We start from the raw sequence: 12,500 nt of genomic DNA, 5'->3' as shown, positions 1-12,500 counted from the left end.
ACAAACAGCGAGGGCTTGGATGAGCCGTACGTGCCAAAAACAAAGCTTGTTGCTGTTCTCTACAAACAAATACACTAAAGTTGCCCAAAAACATAACCGTCATTAACGCCAACGTACACACACGTACCTGCTTTCATTCGGGCGAACGTGCTCTGGAAAAAAAGACAAAAAAAACGTCCAAAGACACAAAAATAAATGCAAGTGCAATATGTTCGTAGTGTAGCTATATTCTGCAGCCAAACGTTAACGCCCAGCATTGCATTGCATACACACACCCCTTTGCCTGGGACGAAAACAAACATTATGATGTAAGATTCAGAATATCATAATTCATTTATTCTCAATTGCATTATAGGTCAAAATAAATAAATAGCTGCGACAAAATATTTCTACTCACCTTACCTGCGGTTTTCCTCGTTCTATTTCGACCCCGTGTTTACATGGGTATTTTTTAATGACGCAGCAGGACCACACAGCTATACAGCGTGCAGAGTGTCGCCATTTTTTGTTGTTATTGAATTCTAGCCCCAAAGCCATGTGACAACAGTGATAATGGGGTTTTTAAAAGACACCAGACTTCCGGATGCAAAGACGTGAAAGTGTAAAAAAAAAAAAAAGCGCTCGTAGGCTATAAAAAGACGTTAATCTTCCGAGTTGTTTGTCTGTAGGATTAGTCTGGTCGGTTGTACTCCAGTGACTGGAGACTGAAGGCTGGGTGTTTGACAGCTCTCCGGGACGTTGCCGCCTCCGTATGGTTCGCAACAAGTATCTCACTCTCTCGGTTGCTTTCCTCTCGTCCGCAAACAAACGTTGCGCGTAATAATGACAGTCAAGCTACTCATGTGCTTTAGTGCGCGCGCTGCCAACAGTTGAAAAATCCTATCCCCAATGAACCGTCCACAACCAATAACAAAATCTCTGCAAAAAAAATCGTTGTCAACAAGTGGTGGAATCCAATAATAGCACACTCAAGCATAACAATTAGAGTGGCACAATATGCATTTTAAACTGCCGTTTGTTTATGGTCGGTTGTAGAACCGATTGCATTTCTTTAATATTTGGAAAAGTGTATGCTATTATTGTAAGGTGAGTTATAGAATTTGTGGACGGAATACAAATATTTCGATGCTGTCATGTGGCATTAAATTGACACACACTGCCTTGTAATAAATACGTTGTAACGAGCCCCAACGTGCATTTAAACCTGCAGTGTAGTGTGTGAATTTTGGGTTTTATTTCCTAGCAGATTTTGTAGAAAGTAATTATAATATCCACAAGTACATTTACTTTAGTGCATAATAGCTGAATTTTTTTTAATTATTATTTTTTCCCTTAGAAAGGGTCTCATACATGTCCATATTTCTGCATATCTTGGACCAAGGCCTAGTGCCGCCATCTTGAAAGTGTCATAGTTGATGTCATCAGGTGCATTGTTTAGAAATTAGAATTGTTCTTGTCCTTGAAGGCCACTGTAGCTTCTGTTATTATTCGAAAGGGGTGGGGTTACCCAGGGAGTGTTGCATTCTAGAACTTTGTAGAACTTTCTTGATGATGTCATATTACACACTGCACCTTTAAAGGGAGATTGTCTCATATACAGATAGCCCACATGTTTGCAGCTGTAAAGATGACTGTAGTAATGCAAAAACCGTCTGAGCAACTTTATTGTTATTTTTGCCATGTTATAGTATAGGCTATGAAGCAATACATTATGACACATTAAGAAAAACTTCTTTCTCTCCTCTCTTCTTCGGTTAGATAGATAGATAGATAGATAGATAGATAGATAGATAGATAGATAGATAGATAGATAGATAGATAGATAGATAGATAGATAGATAGATAGATAGATAGATAGATAGATAGATAGATACATAGATAGATAGATAGATAGATAGATAGATAGATAGATAGATAGATAGATAGAAACATAGATAGATAGAAACATAGATAGATAGACACATAGATACATAGATAGATAGACGTGACATACTCCATTTGTTACTGTCGTGTGCATTGTGCGTGTGCAGTAACCAGTTTACCCCCGCAAAGCTCGTGCGAGTCACTCATCCGCATTTTTTCTGGATGAGAGTGCGCAGGAGAAATAGGGCGTTGTGGCGACTCCCTCTTTCATTCGCAGAGAGGCATTCTAGATCCTTAAAGACGCAGGCGTGCCTAGTGTGTGTGTGTGTCCTCGAAAGAACCGAGGGGGGAAGAGAGAAAAGGCGTTTTTGACTTGTGACTTGAACAGTGTAGCAGGATAGCCCCCTATGTGCGCATGCAGAGAGCTGGCTCTATGCGTAGCCTACATTTACCGCAGACTCCAGATATATAACGTATATTGTTAACGCAACTTTATAAGCCATCCAGGGCTTGATCTGGACCGGTTTTATCGCTCATGAATGCGTGCTGTTACTGATTAAGATTTTAATTAGGGGGTTAAACTTTACTTTTTTCTCTCTCTCTCGCGTGCTTACAGGAAAAAGCACTTTTGGGGCATCCCACATAGGTAATAACGACTGGACAATAGCTGTGTTTTGAGGAAGACATGGCGAAGTTATTCCGAGCTGCTATCATGGGTCCGCCAGGATCAGGGAAAGGAACTATATCCAAGAGGATTGCGGAAAGTTTCGGCCTACAATATTTGTCCAGTGGCCACTACCTACGAGAGAGCATAGCGGCAAATACAGGTAGGAAACCTCTCTCTCTCTCTCTCTCTCTCTCTCTCTCTGTGTGTGTGTGTGTGTGTGTGTGTGTGTGTGTGTGTGTGTGTGTGTGTGTGTGTGTGTGTGTGTGTGTGTGTGTGTGTGTGTGTGTGTGTGTGTGTGTGTGTGTGTGTGTGTAGCACACACGTCAACACTGCTGTGTATAGCCAACAGGTAGAGCTAGTGTAGCCCACTGAGATGAACTCGATCAAACGCGTCATTTTCCTTATTCCATATTTCTCCTCTCATTGCGCGATGAACAAGATTGTCAGAATGCTTGTTTAATAGGATTCATTGTTCCTAGAAGCTCATTTGGCAGTATGCCTTCATTCTCCCCACTAGAGGATAATTAGGATGAAAGCAAAGTTGTTTTTTATTGAACTGATTTAAATGTAGTGTAGATGTTTAAGTTACAGGAGTGTGCAATGCCAAAGCAACCCAATGTTAGTCCAGTTAAGTTTGTCGAACATTTTTTTTTTACAACTATTTCCCCAAACTTAGACCCAAAACGTGTGGCTGTGTCTCCTAAACTTCCTCATTGTAGTTACCAAACTGGAATGAATGTAAGTCCTTGCATATGTGCCAAGCTCATGTATAATCAAATTGGAGTTGGGTGCGGGGGGATTAAGTAACAACATGTGTGCTCGGTCCTTTCACTGACGTTGTGACGTGCTGGGTAGAATAACAAAGCTTTTTTCTCTTTGTGCTTTTAAAACAAACATATTCTAGAATTTAAGGCCGAGAAACTGCAGGCAAAACCATACGATGTTCAAGCATGATGCAAAAGGCATAATTAGTTAGATATTGCCAACTTTGCACATTTATTCAAACCTTTCTGGGAAAGAAAAATAATACAAAAAAGTATTGTTTTGATGTAAGTAATCAACTGGCAAAGTTTTGTGATGATATGCATAAGTTAAAAATGTTACTCTATTCATTTCATTTTTTATTGAACCTTTATTTATAGTCGACTTTAAGGCCGGTCAGTTCAAAAGGTGTGTTTTCTTATGTCCAGTCTATGTTGATTTAAAGGTGCTGCTCGGAACATTCAGTTTGTGTTTATTCTTGCTCCCCCTTTGGACAAAAGTGGTAGTGTTTTTACTACAGCAGCTGTAGTTCCTGGGTGAGCGTACCCATGGACAAAGGCATTAAGATAAGACATATTTAGGGGGCGCCCTTAGCTCAGTTGGTAGGGCGTCCCCCCCCCCATGGGCCTCGGCCAGCAGCATACCCGGGTTCGATTCCAGCCCGCGGTCGTTCTCTGCATGTCACTCCCCTCTCTGTCCCATTTCAACTCTGTCTCTACACTATCAATAAAGCATAAAAATGCCAAAAAAATATCTTAAAATAAAAAAAGATTAGAAATATTTCAAAGTTCCTCGTAGCACATTTTCAGTATCCCAGCTGTTGAGTTTCCATTGCACGTTTTAAAATGACTAAAATTGCAAATATTGTAGCCTGGAGACAGCAGTGACAGTTTTCACCTTTAACCATCTCTGGTCAGGGCTTGACATAGCTGAGCATGCCTTAACATGTCTTGTCTTTGAAGGTGAATCAGACTAATGCTTATTGCCTCTCTGTCCCTGTGTGTCTCAGAGGCAGGTCTGTTGGTGAAGACCTATGTGGACAGAAGCATGATGGTGCCCGACCATGTGATGACAAGACTGATGCTGCCGCGACTGGAACAGCTGCACGGACACAGCTGGCTGCTGGACGGTATGGAAAACAAACTGTGTTTAAGCTGTGGAGAACAAATACCAAAACACAACTTACCATTACAGCTGGTCAATGACAAGGCTGATAGCATGACTTACCTTTTTCACCTGATCATTCTGCATCATCAAGTCAAGTTTATTAAGAGTATATGGTCCATTTAAAACAACCTTGATTGAAAAAAAAACATAACAACAAAGCAACAAATATGAAGCTACATTAAAATACAAATACACAACAAAAAAACACAATACATAGGAGCATAACACAACTTCAAAATGTCAAGCTCAACTTGTCTGTGTGGTTGTATCTGCACCCTGATGGTAGCAACACACTAATTCACTGCACAAGGGACGGCTCAGATCACACAAGATGGATCGGGCTTTCTTCAATTACCTGACCACCACCTTATAGAGGTTTTCATACAATACAGTCAGTGGTGCATGGTGTGTTCTTTATTCTACTAAAGGCGCTATGGTCCACCAGCTCTGCCTTCTCTACCTCACCGCAGCCTCCATCCCTTTGTCTTGACTGTTTCTTGTGATGTAATATGGTCTAAATAATGCAGCGCATGCAGTGGCGTATGCAGGAATGGTATTTTGGTTAGGGACAGTAGGCCTTTAAAAGTGGATGGGCCACATTTTCCTAGAGTAAAAAGACTTCTGAAAAATTTATATTTGAAAAAGTACGGTCTGAAAAAACTGTATTACGAAGGCAATGACAACAGAACACAGGCTTTACAAACAGCTCAAGCAAATATCATATGCAGACTTAATTATATTTGCAGTACTGCCTACCCTTGGCGAACTACATCATGAAAATAAATCAACATAGCAAAATAATACATTCACTTTATTTTCTGGAGATATACAAATCAAATGATTTAACTGTAGCTTATATTTTGGTTCGTTCTGGGTCGACGGTGTGCATTTTAAACCTTCGATAATGACTTAATAATGTTATAAGTGACGTATTATGCAGCATTATCACACAGTTCTGACCACCGATGCTGTGTCATGATGAACGGGAACAACTAGCAACCTTTTAAATCTGATTGGTCCTCCCGAGCAACACCTACCCCAAAAAACAAGGCCCCCATTATAGGTCAATGCAGGGCCTCCTTTAGTTGAGAGCCTCCTAGTTGAGACTGAGGGATAAGTAAGTGGAAAAATACCCCCTACAACGTCCTACATCTGTGGTTACTTAAAGAGAGACACTCCTGGCAAAAACAACGTCTTTTTCAAGCACTGCTCATTTTTTTTTAAGAGTTTTGGTTATTGATATACCTGCAGGTTGTACAACAGGTTTTAAACAAACAAAGGTCACTGAGTGTAAACTTGGCCCTGTGAGTGAATACATTATACATCAAAAGAGCTGAGGGCACTAGGGGGGACCATCCCATATTTCAATGGCGGGAATCATCTTGTATAGGGATGATACCTTTGATCTTTGATTTGACTTTTCATTTCAATCTGATGCAAATCCTTACTGGCTACTGTAACAGTCGAGAGCACGGAGACTGATAGTGGTTTGAGACACTGCAGGTGAATCGGGTCATTGTTTTTACCTTATAGATATCATCATAAATTTGTATTACAATTTTTTCAGAAATGTCTGAATAAATATGTACATTTTGCAATATGTAACTGATTACAGCGAATAAGCATATCTTGAAAAAAAAAATCTAAATGTTGGATAAAGCCAGAGTTAAAATATGTATTACATTTTTTTGGGGTGTCATATGGGTGTCCAAAGTTTTTACAGAACAGATTTTGGGTACAACCTTTTTTCATTTTATAAATCCAAAAACACAATTTAAAGGTGTTAATATTTTTTAAGAACAAAATCATTAACTTGTATATTTCAATGCATAGTGTACTGAATTTGTTCATAAAATATACTAGGTTAGGAAGTTATAAAACACAAGAATACCGTGCTTTTGTTTTTCTTGTTTTCTTTGAATTTTTTTTTTAAGTTATCTGGTAACATATTTAGTTTGAGCGATTACCCAGATTTTGAGATGTCCTTTTTTTCAAGTTAAATATTATTCTAAATCCTCTACGGAGATGCAAACCATTGACAAAACAAACTGCGTTGGTGTCACAAGGGTTTGAACCTTGAAAGGCGTTGACCAAACAGATCAGTTTTGTTTATCAGGAGTGAATGGGGGCAACCAATTCAAGGCTAATCACACACAGAATACACACACACACACACACACACACACACACGCACATACACACACACACACACACACACACACACACACACACACACACACACACACGCACACACACACGCACACACACACACACACACACACACACACACACACACACACACACACACACACACACACACACACACACACACACACACACAGCTTTTCAATTTCAACATGTTTATCTCATCAGTCATTGGTGGGCGTCATGTTGAGTAAAGAGATTTTAACAGTTTAATTTACCAAACAAAGGAACACACAGCATTAAACTGAAGACAAGCCTAAATAGTGTGGATACCAAAAGCATACACGAGCAGAAAAATAATAATATTGGGGTGAGAGACAATGGCCTGGAAATGAAAAAAAAAAATTTTTTTTTAAAGAAAATTGAGAAATCTCAGGCAGAGTCGACAAAGTAAGGGATCCCTCTCCCCGGACGGACATGCTGCAATGGATGTCATAAGTTCATAGCAAGTCACTGCAATCCTACCAATATCCTGGTGCTATACTCTAGTTAACTTGACCCTTGACTTTGCATGATAATAAGGCAAGACAAGGCGATTTATTTGTATTGCACAATTCATACACAGATGCAATTCAAAGTGCTTAACAGAGTTAAAACCAAAAGAGGTCATTGCATAAACAAACAGAAACATATTACAATTGTACTGCAATAAATATGCAAGAATATAAAAAATAAAAATAAAAATATTAAAGAAAGACGATTAAAAGAAAAACAAATACAGATTTAAAACAGACGAGATAAAAAAAACAAGGAGAAATAATAAGGCAAGCAGAAGATTGTTTTATTACTACGAATCAAAGCGATGTAATCCAATCACAAATATAATAGTAGGGGAAGGTGGGGTGATTTGTGCATTTTGGAAGTTGCAAAACCCCTTGTTTCTAGAAAACCGTGGAAGAAATTGGAAATGTGACCACATATTTAAGAAGAGCCATCCATTTGACTCATCCTGTAAAGAAGGGAGACACAAGGAATAATATATAAGCACATTTAAGCTCAAAAAACTGTGTTTTGCCTTTCAAAGTAAAATTTCCATGATCAAGGTTTTTTGATTATTGTGTCTGAACAATTATAGACACGTTTGAAAACATTTGACACATGTTTTAGTGCTTTGGTATGCTACACTTTGAGTCTATATAGTTAGCACAATGTCAACCCTAAATTGCTGCATCATGCCTATTATCCAAAATTCTGGGGATGGGGTGATTTGTGCGCAAGGGCCTGGGTGAGTTATAAGTAAGTAAGTAAGTAAAATGTATTTATAAAAGCACATTTATGACAGTTTGCACTGTCCAAAGTGCTGTACATAGTGCATTCAGTAGGTAAACAATGAAGGTAAAATAACAATAACCAAAATAAAAGACGTAAAGCCCATACATCCACATAAACACAGATAGTAGTGCAGAGGTAAGTAAGTAGTGCAGAGGTTAATGGGGAGGAAACACCAGGGTGTACATATGGGTTTTGAGCCTTGATTTAAAGGCAGAAATGTAGGGGGAATCACATTTGTCAGGTGGCAGTTGGTTCCACAAGCACGGAGCAACTAGTGCAAAGTACATTTCTGAGAGTTGTGCCAGTGGCATGGCTGTATACGCTGGTCACCAAAAGAAAGTGATAGTCTACAGTAGCTCAGGAGAGAGTGACATCTCAATTCCACTTAACGACACCACTGATGAGAGTTCAGATGGCCAGAAAGATGATGATGGTGACTTTGTCATTGTGACACAATGACGCACAAATCACCCCACTACGTGGGGTGATTTGTGCGACAAGACAACTTTTTTTCCGAAAGCTATATTTCTTAAACAGTTTATTCCAGATCCAAAGTTTTTATTGCCAGGGATGCACAACATCCTGAAATATATGTACATATTTGAGTTGGAGACATAACTGTCAAGGCCTCACTTTAAAATCACTTTGAGTAAAAAGTTGCACAAATCACCCCACCTTCCCCTATAATAGTAAAAGTATTTTAACAATTGAAAATAAACTTTTCCTAGTTCTGCTTCTGTACATCTACTTCTGTTTTTAGTCACGCGGTCGTGGGTGAGACGTGGCCTCTCCATCTGTTGGTCTGTCAATCCAGACATGACATATTTCAACATATATCGGATGGATTGCCTTGAGATTTGGGTAGTTTCAAGATTATGTATATTACTCACTTTGATGATCCTCTGACTTTTCCTCTACTCTAGTGCCACCACGAGGTTCACATGTTTGCAAACATTTTCGATCTGTTTACACTGTGTCATCTGGTATTTAATCGCCAACTTCTCATCCTTTAAGAGGCTGATATTTCAATTCCACGACAATACCTATAAAACTAATGACATTCATTCCTACCATCTTCAGCTGTCCTTTGTGTTAAGTACCAGAAAGACAAAACAAAAGCTTGAGCTAAACCAATACAGTGAGCATAGTAAACATGACCTGCTGAATGTCAGTAGGTGAGCATTGTCGCTGTGGGCTGTTTTGATGTTATAATTCCCCTCAAGGCACCACAGTGCACACATAGAGCCTCCCCAAGCTATTAGCACAATAACGGCCATTCTCTTGTTTTTTCATTGAGTAAATGGTTACACTTTACAATAAGGTACACAGAACAGGTGAGTAGTTACTGAGGAACGAATGGTTAGTTAATGAGAAGGTACTGAGAGACTGTGATTCAAGCACTATTGATTAGTTACTGTGAACAGACTGGGAGTTACTGTATTAATGAAGCCTTAGGTAATGATAGGTTAATGAGTAGGTACTGAGAATTTTTTTTTTAACTTTATCTATACAGGTAAATCCCATTGAGAACGGAGACTCTTTTTCAAGGGAGACCTGTTCCTATTTACACGTTACCATTCACACACACATTGATACACTGATAGCAGGTTAACTATCGACATTGACACGAGGCAAGGTGGGTGAAGTGTCTTACCCAAGGACACAGCAATCATGACACAGGTGGCAGGGTGGGGATCGAACCGCCAACCATTTGATCATTGGCCGGCCAGCTCTACCACCTGAGCCACAGTTGCCCAGAAACTGATTCAAGCACTGTTTATTTACTGGTAAACAGACCTAAAAAGGCTTAAATGTAGTAGATTGAAACCTTAAAGTCATACATCGATATATGATGATGCTTAACACACTCCCCCTCTTCCCTCCATAGGTTTCCCTCGTACCCTGTCCCAGGCCCAGGCTCTGAACAGCCTGGTTCAGCTGGACCTGGTGATCAGTCTGAACATCCCGTATGAGACGCTGAGAGAGAGACTGAGCGACCGCTGGATCCATCCGGCCAGCGGACGCGTCTACAACATGGGCTTCAACCCGCCACGAAAACAGGTCTGACAATGTCCACAGTGTAGTCAGTCACATTGCTTAACATATAGTCTGCTTGGCATTCAGACACAAGCCCAACAAGTCACAGTGTTTGAAATATGAAAAATATATTCTGATTCTGGCTTTAAGACATTTGTGTTGCACTTAAAGGTGGAGTCAGCGATTCTGGAGAACGCTTGTTGTCAAAATCACTTTTTTGTCAAAATCAGTGAATATCTCCTCATGATCTGCTACTTATCCGTACTGTGTGTGCACTAAAAAAAATGCAGTGTCACTATCAATACACAGCCTATAGGCTCTGTTACTGTAATGGGCATGTTGATAGCTACGGAGGGCCCCCTTTATTTACATACCAGCCTATTAACACAGGATTCCTTTCAGCGCACGCCACACACACAGTATCGAAAGGGAGCGGATCATGAGGAGATATTCACAGATTTTGACCTTTAAAAAATTATTTTGACAACAAGTATTCTCCAGAATCACTAACTAGACCTTGTGATTTGTTGGAGGACACTTCTCTACAACATAGGATTTGTTTTTCAGATGTTCAGTGTGTTTTGAAGCTAATAGGAATTTTGTGTCTGGCTGCAGCCGTCAGCAGGGTGTTAGCTTGTCAAAACGAGATGGGAACCAGATGAAAAGCAAACTCCAAACTCGCTACCCCACCCTCCTGCACAACACAACACTCCTGCTGCTTGTTATTCCACTTTATATGAGGGTTGCTACCTTGATGTCACACCCGGCTTAAATTACTATTTCATAGTGTCAACGCTCTTAACAATTACCCAATTATCTTTAAGGTGACACACTCCAGGTGAATAGGGTTCAAATTTTAACTTGATGTAAGTGCTTTAGAAGTTTAGTTTTTTGGTTCCGAGTATTGAATAAAAACTAATGTTGAGATAATGGCCGTTAAAGATGGTTGTATAGGAGAAATATACAGACGCAAAGAGACAAGGTTTAGTCAGATAAACACCTAAAAATGCATTCGAAACTTTTATTTACCTAATATGAAAGAAGACATGTTATGGAAGCAAAATAGACTAAAATCTCAACTATTTACCAGGGCTTGACAGTGCAATGGTGTTGGATGCCATGTCTCACCTCAAATAAAAACAAATCAATAATGAGCATACAATATTTATAATTACAGTAAAAATACATGTTGGACTTTTTATGAAAGAAGAAATGTTAAGGGAGCAACAAACAAACATCTCAAAATTTACCAGTCTTTTAAAAAATAGTTTTTTTTGTCTGCAGTGTCTCGCCTTAAACCTGCAGTGTGTAGAATTTTGGGGTTTATTTCGTAGCAGATTTTTGTAGAAAGTAATTATAATATCCATAAGTACATTTCATTTGGTGCATAATAGCTGAAAAAACATTTTGATTTATTTTTTTTCCCTTAGAAAGAGTCTCATATATGTCTATATATTTCTGCATATTTTGGACCAAGGCCTAGTGCCGCCATCTTGAAAGTGTCATAGTTGGAATGTCATCAGGTGCATTGTTTAAAATTTGGAATTGTTCTTGTCCTTGAAGGCCACTGTAGCTTCTGTTATTATTCAAAAGGGGTGGGGTTACCCAGGGAGTGTTGCATTCTAGAACTTTGTAGAACTTTGTAGAACTTTCTTGATGATGTCATATTACACACTGCACCTTTAAATAAATACAAATAAATGGTAAGCATAACATAACTACATCAAAAGCCAATTGGTGAAAATAAGTCTTTATGCCGATAATGTTTTTCTAGATCTTCAGTGCCCTTACAGCAGAGGCCTTCTTCCTCTCTGCGTGACTGTGGGTCATGTGCTGCTGGCATCGGTCTGCATGGCCTCACCACAGGGAATGAGTCACTAAGTAGAAGATGTTTTACAGCATTTTTCTTTACTAAACGGAATTCAGACATTTTAATTAAAATGGAAGACATGTTAACTCAACTTGGAGGTATTTGGGAACCACACTATCCCCATTTATTTGTGATTTTGATGATAAGATTTTTGCATTAGCAATGGGCAAAATATTTTGGTCCCTATCTTATATAATATGGCTGTGGATACTAGTACGTGTCTGCCTGAAGTGGGATGTTTATTTTACTGTGTTGTGCCATGAGATTTCAATGAGTTGACCTTAGTGTGTGTGTGTGTGTGTGTGTGTGTGTGTGTGTGTGTGTGTGTGTGCGTGTGTGTGTGTGTGTGTGTGTGTGTGTGTGCTTGCGTGCAAATGTGCGTATGTGTATGTGTGTGTGTGTGTGTGTGTGTGTGTGTGTGTGTGTGTGTGTGTGTGTGTGTGTGTATGTTTGTGTGTGTGTGTGTGTTTTGTTTTTCCTCAGGGCAAAGATGATGTCACTGGAGAGCCGCTGATTCAGCACGACGATGACAAACCAGAAGCTCTGATGTCCAGACTGAGACACTACAAGGACATGGCCAAGCCCGTTATAAACCTGTACAAGTCAGTAAACGCTGCCCTTTAATACTACAGCCTATGATATACTTAAAACGACACT

The 12,500-nt window shown here is 39.4% G+C and overlaps 1 protein-coding gene across 1 annotated transcript in view; it reads left to right on the top strand.

Annotated features, from left to right (window-relative positions):
- Positions 1-2,191: 2,191 nt before the first annotated feature.
- Positions 2,192-12,500, top strand: part of ak4 (adenylate kinase 4) — a 13,512-nt gene continuing 3,203 nt past the window's right edge. Inside the window, exons 1-4 of the mRNA XM_080032341.1 lie at positions 2,192-2,690; positions 4,302-4,421; positions 9,825-9,997; positions 12,327-12,445. Coding sequence (XP_079888467.1) covers positions 2,549-2,690; positions 4,302-4,421; positions 9,825-9,997; positions 12,327-12,445 — 554 coding nt within the window. The 5' untranslated portion in view covers positions 2,192-2,548. The remainder of the gene's footprint in view (positions 2,691-4,301; positions 4,422-9,824; positions 9,998-12,326; positions 12,446-12,500) is intronic.

This window comes from Ammodytes marinus, assembly GCF_949987685.1.
Source record: "Ammodytes marinus genome assembly, chromosome: 8".
Taxonomy (NCBI): Eukaryota; Metazoa; Chordata; class Actinopteri; order Uranoscopiformes; family Ammodytidae; genus Ammodytes; species Ammodytes marinus.
This window is presented reverse-complemented; position numbering and strand designations above follow the sequence as displayed.